Source organism: Passer domesticus, chromosome 5 (genome assembly GCF_036417665.1).
Source record: "Passer domesticus isolate bPasDom1 chromosome 5, bPasDom1.hap1, whole genome shotgun sequence".
NCBI lineage: Eukaryota > Metazoa > Chordata > Aves > Passeriformes > Passeridae > Passer > Passer domesticus.
The window spans coordinates 54335907-54348521 of record NC_087478.1 but is presented as its reverse complement, the minus strand read 5'-3'; the positions used below and the strand labels follow the sequence as shown (position 1 = coordinate 54348521).

At 51.4% G+C, this 12615-nt stretch overlaps 2 protein-coding genes across 2 annotated transcripts; both read left to right on the top strand.

Moving 5' to 3' along the window:
* The first annotated feature begins 397 nt into the window (after nucleotides 1-397).
* LOC135301461 (inositol 1,4,5-trisphosphate receptor-interacting protein-like 1) lies at nucleotides 398-2516 on the top strand. Its single transcript, XM_064421615.1, has 3 exons — nucleotides 398-459; nucleotides 842-978; nucleotides 1090-2516. The coding sequence occupies exons 1-3, from the start codon at nucleotides 398-400 to the stop codon at nucleotides 2514-2516; spliced, it is 1626 nt and encodes a 541-aa protein (XP_064277685.1).
* Nucleotides 2517-9570: 7054 nt separating this feature from the next.
* LOC135301460 (inositol 1,4,5-trisphosphate receptor-interacting protein-like 1) lies at nucleotides 9571-11677 on the top strand. The gene is made up of 3 exons (XM_064421614.1): nucleotides 9571-9632; nucleotides 10003-10139; nucleotides 10251-11677. Exons 1-3 carry the CDS (start codon nucleotides 9571-9573, stop codon nucleotides 11675-11677), a joined length of 1626 nt encoding a protein of 541 aa, XP_064277684.1.
* The last annotated feature ends 938 nt before the right edge of the window (nucleotides 11678-12615 follow it).

The following is a 12615-nucleotide window of genomic DNA, read 5'->3' as shown; positions in this document are numbered from 1 at the left end:
ATGAGTGCTCTCCCAGAGGCCTGGTACACAAGTGGTTGAGGGGAAGCAAGAGGATGCTGTCATGCTCATCCTTCAGAAAAGCAGCAAGCCTGAAACCAACGTGCACCTTTTATAGACTCAGAGATTTAACTGAAGCTCAGTGCGGAGTCAAGCTTTAGACCCCATGATCCTCAAGGGTGCCTTCCACCATGGATATCTGTGAGATTGCCAATGGAGGGCCGCTGATAAGAAAGACAAGAGAAAGACCAAGAGAAGTTCTTTGAAGAAGATTCACGGAAAGGCTGGCCCTGCCACCCCAGGGCCCCTCCAAGAGTCTGAGCTGGGGTGGGGACAAAGGGCGGGGCTGGGCTGGCTGTGGTGTACTGTGCCGTCCCTGACATCATTACGCCATGTCACAATGGGGGCAGCTACACAAGGCCCCAGCAAGGTAACGCTGGCCCTGTATTGCTTGGGCAAGCGGTGAGTGCACACGTGGGGCGGGGAGGCTGGGCTGGGGACAAGGGCTGGGGCAGAAATGCTGCACCCGGGGTTGGCTTTTCCCCCTGCATGCAGGGACAGCCCCTCATGGCAGAGCCTTGGGCAGGGCACCGTGCTGCTGCTGCTGCTGCTGCTGCTGCTGCTGCTGCTGCTGCTGCTGCTGCAGCTGCTGGAGCAGCGGAACAGGCCTGGCTTCTTGCCAGCTCTCTGGGGTCCTGTCCTTCCTGCTCCCAGATCCTTGGGATTCCCGTCCCTGCTGTCCCCAATGCCAGCTGCCTCCCTCACAGCCTCTCTCAAGGCCTTCTCTCTCCATCCTCTTGCAGACCATGGATACCTGGGTATTGTGGCTCTTGCTCTTGCAAAGTGTAGTCCAGTACCCACAGCCCGTGGGTGATGGCTTGGACAAGGCGACACGTCTGCGAATGGAGGTGCGTGCCAAGCTCCAGGAAGAGGAGAGGATTCGTCTGGAGCGGGAGGTGGAGCAGCTGGCCCTGAAGCAGGGTGTCTGGGCCTGGGGAGATCTGCTCTGCCCTGCCTGGCAGCACTGGCACGTCTGGGCTCTTGCTGGGCTCCTGCTCCTTCTCTTGGCACTGTGGTATATGTGGAGGAAAGGGAGCCTGAGGAGACAGGAGCATGAAGAAGGAAGTGATGATGTATATGAAGAGGAAGTGGAAAATGTGGATGCAAACGAAGAAGGTGTCGGAAACGAAGAAGAAGGAGACAACGACGTGGATGGGGAGGAAAACAACAATGATGATGGCAATGCACAGGAAGCCGACAATGCTGCTGCAAATGAAGAAGGTGCTGCTGCAAATGAAGAAGGTGCTGCTGCAAATGAAGTTGGCAATGAGGCTGCAAATGCAGCAAACATCAATGATGTTGGAAATGAAGCGGAAGAATACCGTGATCGTGCCGATAACTTTGGAAGAATCATAATGGAGCGCATACAGTGGCCTGAGCAGGACCTGGAAAAAGGATGCGCGTGGACAACAACCTTGATGAAGCATTTTGCATATTACTTTCGACGGGTCTTGTCCGACAGTTTCTATCCAGTGCTGCATGGAGCTATCGGGGTGGGCAGTGCCTTCGAAGGTTGGAGTCCCCGTGAGCAGGATGTTGTGTACCAGGTGCTCATACCCATGACACCTCCCCGAGGACACAGCTTCCACCTAGAGCTGGGCACTGCAGGGCAGAGGCGCTTGAGGAACTTCCACATCCGCGTGCAGCAGGAGTGCACCTGCACGAGGGAGCAGCAGGATGACAACACGCTATGCTTCCTGCACCACCCTGAGGAGGAGCTGAGGGGGTGTCAGGATCCCAGCCTCCTCGATACCCTGTGCACGGGCTGCTACCTGGATGTGCAGAAAACTGCTCGCTGGTTCTACCAGCTGGTGAAAGCAATCTGGCCGGCTTTGCCTCAGTCACACCAATGGCATTTAGTGCTGCTGCCCTCCAGACGCTCCTGCCGGTTCAAGGTGACCAATGGCACAGAAAGCTACCAGATTGAGATGCTGTTTGGGGTGCGGCAAGGCAACTCAGATGTCTTTGCAAGCAGTCAGCCTAGGCAAGCCCACACCTCAAGCACAATCTGGCCGGAGAGCTACGCCGTGGCCGAGATGAAGTTCTTCAGGTACATCGCCAGGCGGGCTCCCCCTGACAGCTTGCACCTGAAATGCCTGCAATTCTTCACTCGTCTTCAGCTGGGCTTAGGCTTCTCCACCTACACCATGAAGACCATCGTCATGCACATCCTGAGCGTCTTACCCGTGTCACAGTGGCGCAGGAGACATTTTGTGAGGCGGCTGATGGATATCAGCGAGAGTCTGCGCACGTGTGTGGAAGTGAGACGCCTCAATCACTTCATTGTGGGCAACCAGAGGCTTCCTGAGGGGATCCATTTGCCCCCAGAGGTCCTAATGGCCGGGTCGTGCAATCTCTTCCATGACCTGGTGATGGATCCGGTTGCCCACTCCCAGGCCATGAGCCAGTACGTGGATCTGCACCAGTGGTTCAAACGGATCCTTAAAAATGAACAGTGAAGGAGCTGCTCCTGCACAGAGCTGTGCTTGTGAGGCTCACACGTGGTGGCAGAGAACAGCTCTCAGTAAACGGGAAAAGAGGCTACGATGTGGGCTACAGAGGGGGAAGGGAAAACGCTGCGTAGCAGCACTATGCCCTCAACAGCAGCAGTGTCGTCTCATCATTTCTCCCCAGCACTGCATCCAGTGATGACCAGGCTGGCTACAAAGATCAAGGACCACGCAAGAGGAAAATGCTGTTATTTTCCCACCTCTTTCTTTGAGTCCATTTTGCCTCTGAGAGCTTCACCTTGTGCAAAGATGCTGATCTCAGAATGCCAGATGAGGGAATGTTTGAAAGGACCACTGGTGGTATCAACTGATCCAGGGCTGCTCCAGCCAGGTCTTCCCGCCGTGCACTACAAAGGATTGCGTTCCGATCAAGGTTCTTGACTGTCTCTGGGAGAGAGACTCCACCATCCCTGGGCAGTGTTTGGGATCAGATAATGGACGCTGTTTCTCCTTGTTCTCGCATGGGAAAACATTAGGTCAACGTTGTACCTGCAACTGTGTTGCAGCTGACCTGATATTTTGTATATATAAAGGTCTAGATTTTTAGTTTGTGTATATATATATATATATATATATATATATATATATATCCCCTCTATTCATATTATATTCAAGAAAGCGTAACAATTACCATATGTAAGAGTAAAATATAATAAAATCAAATAATATCAACAATACTGATTATGTAACTCTTATATCGTGATGAGATTAGAAACAGTCAAATATGTAATTTTGTTTAGAGAATACAATATAGCCAATATTTAGTGCCACTCTAAGTTGTGATATGTATTCATGCTCTTAGCACATTGATAGCTGGAAAGATTTTCATAAAAGAGATACATATGTAAGACACATAACTATTACATCTTCTTTATTGCATAGAAGAATGGTTTTTGACGTAGCAGTAAAGCCATAGATGGTGTCTCTGACTGCTGGGGACACACCATGATGCTCTATAGTTAGTGCATTGACGAGTAGCAACCTGGAAACTGCTTTGCTCTTGATTCAATAAACTACAATATTCCAGAACGTGGATGGTGCAAGACTTTATTGATCTTAAGCAGACCTGTAAACATGGTAAAAGTCAAAAAGTTGTGAAGCTGGGCTTGTGAAGAGTCTCCTTGAAGTCAGCCAAATATGCAGTGCTGCACTGGTTCTAATGAGAAATCAAGCCCAGCTGCCCCCGGCCCCAGTGATCACAGAATCACAGAGGAGCTTGCCTTGGAGGGGTCCTTAGAAATGGTCTTGTTGCAACCCTGCTGCCAAGGGCAGGGACACCTTGCACTAGGCCAGCTTGCTCCAAGCCGTGTGCGGCCTGGCGTGGAACACGGCCAGCGATGGGGCAGCCACAGCTGCTGTGGGCAGCGCGGGCCAGGGCCTCAGCAGCCTGAGAGGCGAGAATTTCTTGCACATCTCCAGCCCAAGCCTGCCCGCTGTCAGTGGGAAGCCACTGGGCCTGGTGCTGTCCCAGCAGGCCCTTGTCCACAGCCCCTCTCAGGTCTCTGCTGGGCCTAGCGCAGGGACTGAAAGGCCGCAGGAAGGTGCCCCCGCAGAAGGCCTTGGAGAGCACTGGGGCCAGGAGTGCCACCATGAGGGCAGCAAGCAGGGCCTGCTGTGGCCGTCAGGAAAGGAGGGCAGAGGACGGGCGCTGAGGCCCTGCCAGCTGGAGCTGGGAGCTCTGGAGTGCGGCTGGCAGAGAGCCGTGGGAGATCCGTGCAGCAGTAAGGACACGGGCTTCTAGGTGCGTGAGAAAGCAGAGAAGAGCTGGAGAATGGGCACTGAAGGAGAAGGGTGTCTCCCTGTGTGCAAAAACCTTCACACCACCAGCGGTTGGATCCAGGAAAGACACAGAGGAGTCCTGTAATGTTATTGGAGTAGAGGGAGAGGCCAAGGGACATTTCCCATGGCGTGTCTGGAATTGTTGAGACTCAGGACAAGGGCGAAGCTTCCTTTTTTATCCTAATTCCCAGGTGCATCACCCTCTTTCTTCTCCCACTGCCTGCGGTATTCGGAAGGAACAGACTGCCCGAATTGCCGACTCTATGGCCCCCTCTAATATTCTCCCTCCGTTTTATATATATTTGTAACACTGCAGAAGGGACAGGAAGGGAAGGGTAGGCGCTGGGGTCACCATCAATGTAAGGGGGTGTTCCAGCTGTCTAGAGCTTACTGATGGTGCTGATGGGGTTGAGCATTTTTGGGTAGGAAGCAGGGGGAAGGCCAGCAGCACCAGCCTGTGACTCTTCAAAGGCGGTTCATCACTGCAGTCTTTGGAGCTGTGCCTGTTTCTGCACAGAAAGATCAATGTATCTGGAACTGGTGACCCAAAATGCATCTTTCTACTGCAGAACATCTTGTAATTGTGCTGGGGAACTCAGAATGCCAGATGAGGGAATGTTTGAAAGGACCACTGGTGGTATCAATTGATCCAGGGCTGCTCCAGCCAGGTCTTCCCGCCGTGCACTACAAAGGATTGCGTTCCGATCAAGATTCTTGACTGTCTCTGGGAGAGAGACTCCACCATCCCTGGGCAGTGTTTGGGATCAGATAATGGATGGTGTTTCTCCTTGTTCTTGCATGGGAAAACTTTAGGTCAGCATTGTACCTGCAACTGTGTTGCAGCTGACCTGATATTTTGTATATATAAAGGTCTAGATTTTTAATTTGTATCTATATAGATATATATATCCCCTGTATTCATATTATATGCAAGAAAGCATATCAATTAGCATATGTAAGAGTAAGATATAATAAAAACCAATTATATCAACAATACCAATGATGTAACTCTTATATCGTGATGATATATGATTAGAAACAGTCAAATATGTAATTTTGTTTAGAGAATACAATATAGCCAATATTTAGTGCCACTCTAAGTTGTGATATGTATTCATGCTCTTAGCACATTGATAGCTGGAAAGATTTTCATAAAAGAGATACATATGTAAGACACATAACTATTACATCTTCTTTATTGCATAGAAGAATGGTTTTTGACGTAGCAGTAAAGCCATAGATGGTGTCTCTGACTGCTGGGGACACACCATGATGCTCTATAGTTAGTGCATTGACGAGTAGCAACCTGGAAACTGCTTTGCTCTTGATTCAATAAACTACAATATTCCAGAACGTGGATGGTGCAAGACTTTATTGATCTTAAGCAGACCTGTAAACATGGTAAAAGTCAAAAAGTTGTGAAGCTGGGCTTGTGAAGAGTCTCCTTGAAGTCAGCCAAATATGCAGTGCTGCACTGGTTCTAATGAGAACCAAGAAATCAAGCCCAGCTGCCCCCGGCCCCAGTGATCACAGAATCACAGAGGAGCTTGCCTTGGAGGGGTCCTTAGAAATGGTCTTGTTGCAACCCTGCTGCCAAGGGCAGGGACACCTTGCACTAGGCCAGCTTGCTCCAAGCCGTGTGCGGCCTGGCGTGGAACACGGCCAGCGATGGGGCAGCCACAGCTGCTGTGGGCAGCGCGGGCCAGGGCCTCAGCAGCCTGAGAGGCGAGAATTTCTTGCACATCTCCAGCCCAAGCCTGCCCGCTGTCAGTGGGAAGCCACTGGGCCTGGTGCTGTCCCAGCAGGCCCTTGTCCACAGCCCCTCTCAGGTCTCTGCTGGGCCTAGCGCAGGGACTGAAAGGCCGCAGGAAGGTGCCCCCGCAGAAGGCCTTGGAGAGCACTGGGGCCAGGAGTGCCACCATGAGGGCAGCAAGCAGGGCCTGCTGTGGCCGTCAGGAAAGGAGGGCAGAGGACGGGCGCTGAGGCCCTGCCAGCTGGAGCTGGGAGCTCTGGAGTGCGGCTGGCAGAGAGCCGTGGGAGATCCGTGCAGCAGTAAGGACACGGGCTTCTAGGTGCGTGAGAAAGCAGAGAAGAGCTGGAGAATGGGCACTGAAGGAGAAGGGTGTCTCCCTGTGTGCAAAAACCTTCACACCACCAGCGGTTGGATCCAGGAAAGACACAGAGGAGTCCTGTAATGTTATTGGAGTAGAGGGAGAGGCCAAGGGACATTTCCCATGGCGTGTCTGGAATTGTTGAGACTCAGGACAAGGGCGAAGCTTCCTTTTTTATCCTAATTCCCAGGTGCATCACCCTCTTTCTTCTCCCACTGCCTGCGGTATTCGGAAGGAACAGACTGCCCGAATTGCCGACTCTATGGCCCCCTCTAATATTCTCCCTCCGTTTTATATATATTTGTAACACTGCAGAAGGGACAGGAAGGGAAGGGTAGGCGCTGGGGTCACCATCAATGTAAGGGGGTGTTCCAGCTGTCTAGAGCTTACTGATGGTGCTGATGGGGTTGAGCATTTTTGGGTAGGAAGCAGGGGGAAGGCCAGCAGCACCAGCCTGTGACTCTTCAAAGGCGGTTCATCACTGCAGTCTTTGGAGCTGTGCCTGTTTCTGCACAGAAAGATCAATGTATCTGGAACTGGTGACCCAAAATGCATCTTTCTACTGCAGAACATCTTGTAATTGTGCTGGGGAACTCAGAATGCCAGATGAGGGAATGTTTGAAAGGACCACTGGTGGTATCAATTGATCCAGGGCTGCTCCAGCCAGGTCTTCCCGCCGTGCACTACAAAGGATTGCGTTCCGATCAAGGTTCTTGACTGTCTCTGGGAGAGAGACTCCACCATCCCTGGGCAGTGTTTGGGATCAGATAATGGATGGTGTTTCTCCTTGTTCTTGCATGGGAAAACTTTAGGTCAGCATTGTACCTGCAACTGTGTTGCAGCTGACCTGATATTTTGTATATATAAAGGTCTAGATTTTTAATTTGTATCTATATAGATATATATATCCCCTGTATTCATATTATATGCAAGAAAGCATATCAATTAGCATATGTAAGAGTAAGATATAATAAAAACCAATTATATCAACAATACCAATGATGTAACTCTTATATCGTGATGATATATGATTAGAAACAGTCAAATATGTAATTTTGTTTAGAGAATACAATATAGCCAATATTTAGTGTCACTCTAAGTTGTGATATGTATTCATGCTCTTAGCACATTGATAGCTGGAAAGATTTTCATAAAAGAGATACATATGTAAGACACATAACTATTACATCTTCTTTATTGCATAGAAGAATGGTTTTTGACGTAGCAGTAAAGCCATAGATGGTGTCTCTGACTGCTGGGGACACACCATGATGCTCTATAGTTAGTGCATTGACGAGTAGCAACCTGGAAACTGCTTTGCTCTTGATTCAATAAACTACAATATTCCAGAACGTGGATGGTGCAAGACTTTATTGATCTTAAGCAGACCTGTAAACATGGTAAAAGTCAAAAAGTTGTGAAGCTGGGCTTGTGAAGAGTCTCCTTGAAGTCAGCCAAATATGCAGTGCTGCACTGGTTCTAATGAGAAATCAAGCCCAGCTGCCCCCGGCCCCAGTGATCACAGAATCACAGAGGAGCTTGCCTTGGAGGGGTCCTTAGAAATGGTCTTGTTGCAACCCTGCTGCCAAGGGCAGGGACACCTTGCACTAGGCCAGCTTGCTCCAAGCCGTGTGCGGCCTGGCGTGGAACACGGCCAGCGATGGGGCAGCCACAGCTGCTGTGGGCAGCGCGGGCCAGGGCCTCAGCAGCCTGAGAGGCGAGAATTTCTTGCACATCTCCAGCCCAAGCCTGCCCGCTGTCAGTGGGAAGCCACTGGGCCTGGTGCTGTCCCAGCAGGCCCTTGTCCACAGCCCCTCTCAGGTCTCTGCTGGGCCTAGCGCAGGGACTGAAAGGCCGCAGGAAGGTGCCCCCGCAGAAGGCCTTGGAGAGCACTGGGGCCAGGAGTGCCACCATGAGGGCAGCAAGCAGGGCCTGCTGTGGCCGTCAGGAAAGGAGGGCAGAGGACGGGCGCTGAGGCCCTGCCAGCTGGAGCTGGGAGCTCTGGAGTGCGGCTGGCAGAGAGCCGTGGGAGATCCGTGCAGCGGCAAGGACACGGGCTTCTAGGTGCGTGAGAAAGCAGAGAAGAGCTGGAGAATGGGCACTGAAGGAGAAGGGTGTCTCCCTGTGTGCAAAAACCTTCACACCACCAGCCGTTGGATTCTGGAAAGACACAGAGGAGTCCTGTAATGTTACTGGAGTAGAGGGAGAGGCCAAGGGACATTTCCCATGGCGTGTCTGGAATTGTTGAGACTCAGGACAAGGGCGAAGCTTCCTTTTTTATCCTAATTCCCAGGTGCATCACCCTCTTTCTTCTCCCACTGCCTGCGGTATTCGGAAGGTACAGACTGCCCGAATTGCCGACTCTATGGCCCCCGCTAATATGCTCCCTCCGTTTTATATATATTTGTAACACTGCAGAAGGGACAGGAAGGGAAGGGTAGGCGCTGGGGTCACCATCAATGTAAGGGGGGGTTCCAGCTGTCTAGAGCTTACTGATGGTGCTGATGGGGTTGAGCATTTTTGGGTAGGAAGCAGGGGGAAGGCCAGCAGCACCAGCCTGTGACTCTTCAAAGGCGGTTCATCACTGCAGTCTTTGGAGCTGTGCCTGTTTCTGCACAGAAAGATCAATGTATCTGGAACTGGTGACCCAAAATGCATCTTTCTACTGCAGAACATCTTGTAATTGTGCTGGGGAACTCTTTCTGGAGCAGAAGACATGAGTGCTCTCCCAGAGGCCTGGTACACAAGTGGTTGTGGGGAAGCAAGAGGATGCTGTCATGCTCATCCTTCAGAAAAGCAGCAAGCCTGAAACCAACGTGCACCTTTTATAGACTCAGAGATTTAACTGAAGCTCAGTGCGGAGTCAAGCTTTAGACCCCATGATCCTCAAGGGTGCCTTCCACCCTGGATATCTGTGAGATTGCCAATGGAGGGCCGCTGATAAGAAAGACAAGAGAAAGACCAAGAGAAGTTCTTTGAAGAAGATTCACGGAAAGGCTGGCCCTGCCACCCCAGGGCCCCTCCAAGAGTCTGAGCTGGGGTGGGGACAAAGGGCGGGGCTGGGCTGGCTGTGGTGTACTGTGCCGTCCCTGACATCATTACGCCATGTCACAATGGGGGCAGCTACACAAGGCCCCAGCAAGGTAACGCTGGCCCTGTATTGCTTGGGCAAGCGGTGAGTGCACACGTGGGGCGGGGAGGCTGGGCTGGGGACAAGGGCTGGGGCAGAAATGCTGCACCCGGGGTTGGCTTTTCCCCCTGCATGCAGGGACAGCCCCTCATGGCAGAGCCTTGGGCAGGGCACCGTGCTGCTGCTGCTGCTGCTGCTGCTGCTGCTGCTGCTGCAGCTGCTGGAGCAGCGGAACAGGCCTGGCTTCTTGCCAGCTCTCTGGGGTCCTGTCCTTCCTGCTCCCAGATCCTTGGGATTCCCGTCCCTGCTGTCCCCAATGCCAGCTGCCTCCCTCACAGCCTCTCTCAAGGCCTTCTCTCTCCATCCTCTTGCAGACCATGGATACCTGGGTATTGTGGCTCTTGCTCTTGCAAAGTGTAGTCCAGTACCCACAGCCCGTGGGTGATGGCTTGGACAAGGCGACACGTCTGCGAATGGAGGTGCGTGCCAAGCTCCAGGAAGAGGAGAGGATTCGTCTGGAGCGGGAGGTGGAGCAGCTGGCCCTGAAGCAGGGTGTCTGGGCCTGGGGAGATCTGCTCTGCCCTGCCTGGCAGCACTGGCACGTCTGGGCTCTTGCTGGGCTCCTGCTCCTTCTCTTGGCACTGTGGTATATGTGGAGGAAAGGGAGCCTGAGGAGACAGGAGCATGAAGAAGGAAGTGATGATGTATATGAAGAGGAAGTGGAAAATGTGGATGCAAACGAAGAAGGTGTCGGAAACGAAGAAGAAGGAGACAACAACGTGGATGGGGAGGAAAACAACAATGATGATGGCAATGCACAGGAAGCCGACAATGCTGCTGCAAATGAAGAAGGTGCTGCTGCAAATGAAGAAGGTGCTGCTGCAAATGAAGTTGGCAATGAGGCTGCAAATGCAGCAAACATCAATGATGTTGGAAATGAAGCGGAAGAATACCGTGATCGTGCCGATAACTTTGGAAGAATCATAATGGAGCGCATACAGTGGCCTGAGCAGGACCTGGAAAAAGGATGCGCGTGGACAACAACCTTGATGAAGCATTTTGCATATTACTTTCGACGGGTCTTGTCCGACAGTTTCTATCCAGTGCTGCATGGAGCTATCGGGGTGGGCAGTGCCTTCGAAGGTTGGAGTCCCCGTGAGCAGGATGTTGTGTACCAGGTGCTCATACCCATGACACCTCCCCGAGGACACAGCTTCCACCTAGAGCTGGGCACTGCAGGGCAGAGGCGCTTGAGGAACTTCCACATCCGCGTGCAGCAGGAGTGCACCTGCACGAGGGAGCAGCAGGATGACAACACGCTATGCTTCCTGCACCACCCTGAGGAGGAGCTGAGGGGGTGTCAGGATCCCAGCCTCCTCGATACCCTGTGCACGGGCTGCTACCTGGATGTGCAGAAAACTGCTCGCTGGTTCTACCAGCTGGTGAAAGCAATCTGGCCGGCTTTGCCTCAGTCACACCAATGGCATTTAGTGCTGCTGCCCTCCAGACGCTCCTGCCGGTTCAAGGTGACCAATGGCACAGAAAGCTACCAGATTGAGATGCTGTTTGGGGTGCGGCAAGGCAACTCAGATGTCTTTGCAAGCAGTCAGCCTAGGCAAGCCCACACCTCAAGCACAATCTGGCCGGAGAGCTACGCCGTGGCCGAGATGAAGTTCTTCAGGTACATCGCCAGGCGGGCTCCCCCTGACAGCTTGCACCTGAAATGCCTGCAATTCTTCACTCGTCTTCAGCTGGGCTTAGGCTTCTCCACCTACACCATGAAGACCATCGTCATGCACATCCTGAGCGTCTTACCCGTGTCACAGTGGCGCAGGAGACATTTTGTGAGGCGGCTGATGGATATCAGCGAGAGTCTGCGCACGTGTGTGGAAGTGAGACGCCTCAATCACTTCATTGTGGGCAACCAGAGGCTTCCTGAGGGGATCCATTTGCCCCCAGAGGTCCTAATGGCCGGGTCGTGCAATCTCTTCCATGACCTGGTGATGGATCCGGTTGCCCACTCCCAGGCCATGAGCCAGTACGTGGATCTGCACCAGTGGTTCAAACGGATCCTTAAAAATGAACAGTGAAGGAGCTGCTCCTGCACAGAGCTGTGCTTGTGAGGCTCACACGTGGTGGCAGAGAACAGCTCTCAGTAAACGGGAAAAGAGGCTACGATGTGGGCTACAGAGGGGGAAGGGAAAACGCTGCGTAGCAGCACTATGCCCTCAACAGCAGCAGTGTCGTCTCATCATTTCTCCCCAGCACTGCATCCAGTGATGACCAGGCTGGCTACAAAGATCAAGGACCACGCAAGAGGAAAATGCTGTTATTTTCCCACCTCTTTCTTTGAGTCCATTTTGCCTCTGAGAGCTTCACCTTGTGCAAAGATGCTGATCTCAGAATGCCAGATGAGGGAATGTTTGAAAGGACCACTGGTGGTATCAACTGATCCAGGGCTGCTCCAGCCAGGTCTTCCCGCCGTGCACTACAAAGGATTGCGTTCCGATCAAGGTTCTTGACTGTCTCTGGGAGAGAGACTCCACCATCCCTGGGCAGTGTTTGGGATCAGATAATGGACGCTGTTTCTCCTTGTTCTCGCATGGGAAAACATTAGGTCAACGTTGTACCTGCAACTGTGTTGCAGCTGACCTGATATTTTGTATATATAAAGGTCTAGATTTTTAGTTTGTGTATATATAGATATATATATATATATATATATATATATATATATCCCCTCTATTCATATTATATTCAAGAAAGCGTAACAATTACCATATGTAAGAGTAAAATATAATAAAATCAAATAATATCAACAATACTGATTATGTAACTCTTATATCGTGATGAGATTAGAAACAGTCAAATATGTAATTTTGTTTAGAGAATACAATATAGCCAATATTTAGTGCCACTCTAAGTTGTGATATGTATTCATGCTCTTAGCACATTGATAGCTGGAAAGATTTTCATAAAAGAGATACATATGTAAGACACATAACTATTACATCTTCTTTATTGCATA